Source organism: Vombatus ursinus, unplaced genomic scaffold, assembly GCF_900497805.2.
Source record: "Vombatus ursinus unplaced genomic scaffold, bare-nosed wombat genome assembly UNPS02014858.1, whole genome shotgun sequence".
Taxonomy (NCBI): Eukaryota; Metazoa; Chordata; class Mammalia; order Diprotodontia; family Vombatidae; genus Vombatus; species Vombatus ursinus.
This window is the reverse complement of record NW_020954636.1, coordinates 598,306-602,745: the sequence shown is the minus strand read 5'-3', so window position 1 is coordinate 602,745 and position 4,440 is coordinate 598,306. Positions and strand designations below refer to the sequence as shown.

Below are 4,440 nucleotides of genomic sequence, written 5' to 3'. Positions count from 1 at the left end.
ATTATAGCAGCTTTTATTTTCTGGTAACAAAGAACTGGAAACTAAGGACATATCCATTAGTTGGGCAATGGATTAACAAATTATGGTGTATGCATATAATGACATTTTATGGAACTGTGAGAAACGATACATATGGTGAATACAGAGAAGCATGGAAAGACTATGTGAAGACTACATAATGCAGAATGAAATAAGCAGAGCTTACACTATATACAACTGCAACAATATAAATGAAAAAACCAATAAACACAAAACAATCAAAAGTTAATATTGCAAAAGTACAAAGAATAATCTTGGTCTCAAAGAAGAGGTTGGAAAAACACCTCCCTCAACTCCTTTGTAGAAGTTGGAGGTCTGTGGATATGAAATTGTGCAAATACTTTCAGAATTCTTCCATATATAGATTGGTTTTGCTTATTGATTTTTTTCTTCCTCTTTTTCTTTTAAAAATTATTCCTTGTTATATGTGATGGCTTTCTGGGAAGGAGAGACATTGGAAAATCTAGGCAACGTAAAAACAAAAGATATCAATTAAAATATATTTTAAAGAGAGTTAATGAATAAAGGTCAGAAGAAACTGAAGGGCCTGTAAGTCCTAACTCCAATAGGCCTAGGCGCAATGAGTTGTGAATCAGCCCTAGTTCTGCCAAGTAGAGCTATATAACCTCGGTCAACTCAATTAACTTCTCAGAGTCTCAATATTCCATGTCTAAAAAGGGGCCATCATAATATTTCTCCTGATTTTCTTATAGGATTTAGGAAACCTGTGGGTGGGTGAGATGTTAAATTTAAATTATATTTGTGCAAGTCTGTTGTGAATACTAAAACAATATATAAATGTTGGGTCTCATCTACACTATTTTAATTCTTGCAGTTATCATTAAGGAATATAGTTTAGAATCTGCACACTCTTAGAGAAAGGAACTAAATTATATTGGTAGAGACTGAAGCTTTCTCTCTGTATGCAGCTTTTGGTACATAGAAGCACATCTCCATCCCTCAAGCAGCCCAATCTCTGTCCAAGAAGGAGCAAAGATCATGAAGTACTGCCCATGCCCCTCACCCCCCAAACACTTTTCTCTGTTGTACTATTGGGGGAAGGGGTAAGTAATCAACTATTTTTGTCCTAGGTGACAAAATTCCTAGTTGTGCCTCTAATAATAAAATGTATGGGGTCCTGATAAATCCTCACACCCAGAATAAAATATTTTTTCCCGCTTTACCTGGGGCATAGTAGAAAGAGTCTGATTATTACTCAGGAAGTCTGAGTTCAAATCATGAATCTGGCATGAACTGGCTTATGTGACCCTAGATTGTCACTTAGCCTCTCTGAAGTCACTTTTTCTCAAGTAATAATACTTGTACTGCTTAGTTCACGGAGTTGTTGTTGGGGAAGCACTCTATAAGCCCTAAAACACTATACATAAATGTGGCTTCTTAATTTTATGAGGTATTATAAAGAGGGGTACGACATATAGAGAACTGTGATCCAGAGACCAGAGCTAACAAAAAAGATGCCCACAGCCCTCTGGTCGTGGCTATGTAGGAAGTGAGCTAGGTTTTCCATCCCAAAGAGACCTCCAGAGATCATTTAGTTTCTTGTCTTTCAGCCTGAGAAAGTCATGCACTTCAGGAAAGATGATTGGTTTTCTTTCTACTTCTTGATGATCTCAGGGAGTAGATGCTCACATCTTCCTTTTTCTATGGTCAAGAAGTTCTTCCTTATGCCCAACTGAAATTTTGTTTGCTTTAGTTTTAGCCCATTTCCACTTCTTTGGTCATTTTGGGACATGAAGAATAACTGATTGCAGCCTTCTTACAGGTTCAGTCCCACATCTACTGAAATTCACATGCTGGAAGTGATCTTTCTCCTCTGATCTCAGAGCACTTTGTACTCTTCTGACATGTGAAAGTCTGACTTGTGTCAGAGGGGTGTGTGTGTGTGTGTGTGTGTGTGTGTGTGTGTGTGTGTCCCAGCTCTCCTATTATTCTATAAATGCCTTGAGGGCAGAGACAATGTGTTGCTTTCTTTGTATCTCCCCAATGGCCCATGACAATACACATTTAGTCTTTTGAAAGAATGAATAAATGAACATAAAAAGGAAACTTTGTGAAGGTTTTTTCCCCTTAGAAATCATGCCTGAATATCTCCTTAAGCTCTTCCTAGAAACCTTACTCCACAGCATACAAGCACACATGAATATGTAAATACATACAGGGCATGTTCTCACATTTGGCACATACTTGCATCATACACATTAATAGTTATATAAACATACACACATGCAAATCGTGTGCCCAAACAGATACATAGACCTACATGGCAAACACACACAAACTCAGCATGCCTGCAATACACATTGCACATGTAAAAGGCACACTCATAATAGATACATAGACCTAAATGGCACACACACGTACACATCTAGCATGCCTGCAATGGACACAGCAGAGTATACAAAGGCAGTATACAAACATACACATTCTAATATACATAGAATGAACCTACAGTTATATAATCATGTATACATGAACATGTATTTACTCACAGATATAAGAACTCTCATATGTTCTCAGCAAACACCCAAAGCACATACTTAGTGCAAACATACTCATTGTGGTTGCTCTCTCTTGCTCTCTCTCTCCAGATAAATATATATATATATATATATATATATGTATGTATACACACACATATATATACATACACATACATATATAATATGCATACATACATATATATGTATATATATTCATAGGGGGCACATACATTCACAGGAATAAACACACACTCAGATGGAGTCTCCTATGTAGACACTCTCATTTCTGATCCAGGAGCCCCTTGATAAATGACTTGCACATACATATCTTCTTTGCTCACTATCCCATCCATTCTGGGTATATTGTGCATTCAGAGACTTGAAGTCTGCTCAGGTAGGCACAGGGCACACTTTCTCTGGGACAGGTGAAAGTTCAAAATAAGTAAGGGTGGTAGCAGAGTTCATGGATGGCATCAAAAACGGAGAAGGGAGATGGTAAAGTTACCACTCCATGATCCCATCATGCAATCTGGTGGCCTGCCTCCTTCTGGGGTAACATAGACTTCTCTTTCCATTGTAATTAGTCCCTAATATTTCACGTTTCTAAATGGAGCCAGTCCTTCTACTCATGCTGAATTCTTCAGATCCTTTAACCTCTGCATCTGTCCTCGGATAACAGTCTTCACTGTTTCATTTCGGAAAGTGAGGATGAAGGGATTGAGGGCAGGGGTTAGGATGGAAGTAACTAAGACCACCATCTTATTGAGTTCCACAGAGTGAGCCTTGCCAGGTCGAACATAGACAAAAATTGTGCTACTATAGCCAATGAAGACCAGGATGAGGTGGGAACTACAGGTAGAGAAGGCCTTTTGGCGGCCACTTGCAGAAGGAATATGCAACACGGTGGTCACAATATAGCCATAGGAGACAAGTGTCACTAAGAAGGAGGTAAGGACAAAAGCCAAAGACAATATGAAGTCCCAGAACTCTAGGAGGGATGTATCTGAGCAGGCTAGCTGTAGCAGTGGGGCATTGTCACAGAAGAAGTGGTTAATGATGTTGCCACGGCAATAGGAGAGCTGTACCCGAGAGAGAACAGTGGGCACCATGGCCAGGAAGGGTGCTGCCCAGGCTGCCCCTGCCAGATGGGTGCATACTGCCCCGCTCATAAGAGTGCCATAACGTAGTGGGTGACAAATGGCCACAAAGCGGTCCAGAGCCATGTCTGCCAGAATGAGGAAGGAAGTAGAGCCAAAGGAGAAGTAGAAGTAGAATTGGACCATGCAGGCGGTAAAGGAAATTGTCTTGGTGGAGACAAGGAGATCTGAGAGCATCTTAGGCACTGCAGTCATGGTGACCAAGATCTCCAGTAAGGCAAAATTTCCCAGGAAGAAGTACATGGGGGTGTGTAGGTGGGCATCAATTAGGACCATAGCAATGATGATGGCATTTCCCATGAAGGCCAAAAGATAAAGTACCAGGAAGGGTCCATATAGCAGCACCTGCAGCTCACCAAAGGTTGAGAAACCCAACAGGATAAACTCAGATGGATGGCTTAGATTTGCCATATCCCAGGCCAGGGTCACCTGTACTGAAAGGAATAGAGAGATGTTGGGAAGGGGTTTGGAGGGAGGGGTGGAAAGAATTTTTAAAGAAACCGTGAAAGAGAAATAGAGATTGAGAGACGTAAACAGGAAAAGGACACAAAAGTAAAAGAGAAAAAGGAAGAGAAAAAACAGAAAGACATACAAGGTTAAAGGGAAACATATATACATAGAGAAACAGAAAAAAACAGAGATGTAGATATACAGAGAAGCAAAGAGAAATAGAAAAGAAGAAATATAGGGAGAGGGAGAAAAGAGAGGGAGAGGAGGGAAAAGAGAAAAAGAGAAAGAGAAAA

At 39.9% G+C, this 4,440-nt stretch overlaps 1 protein-coding gene across 1 annotated transcript; it reads right to left on the bottom strand.

Moving 5' to 3' along the window:
• Positions 1–3,166: 3,166 nt before the first annotated feature.
• Positions 3,167–4,108, bottom strand: LOC114027290 (olfactory receptor 6V1-like). The gene has a single exon (XM_027841280.1). The coding sequence runs from the start codon at positions 4,106–4,108 to the stop codon at positions 3,167–3,169; it is 942 nt and encodes a 313-aa protein (XP_027697081.1).
• Between the last annotated feature and the right edge of the window lie 332 nt (positions 4,109–4,440).

Bases quoted from the DNA above. Each gene is read 5' to 3' on its own strand.
- LOC114027290 (XM_027841280.1), bottom strand. From the start codon at position 4,108: ATGGCAAATCTAAGCCATCCATCTGAGTTTATCCTGTTGGGTTTCTCA.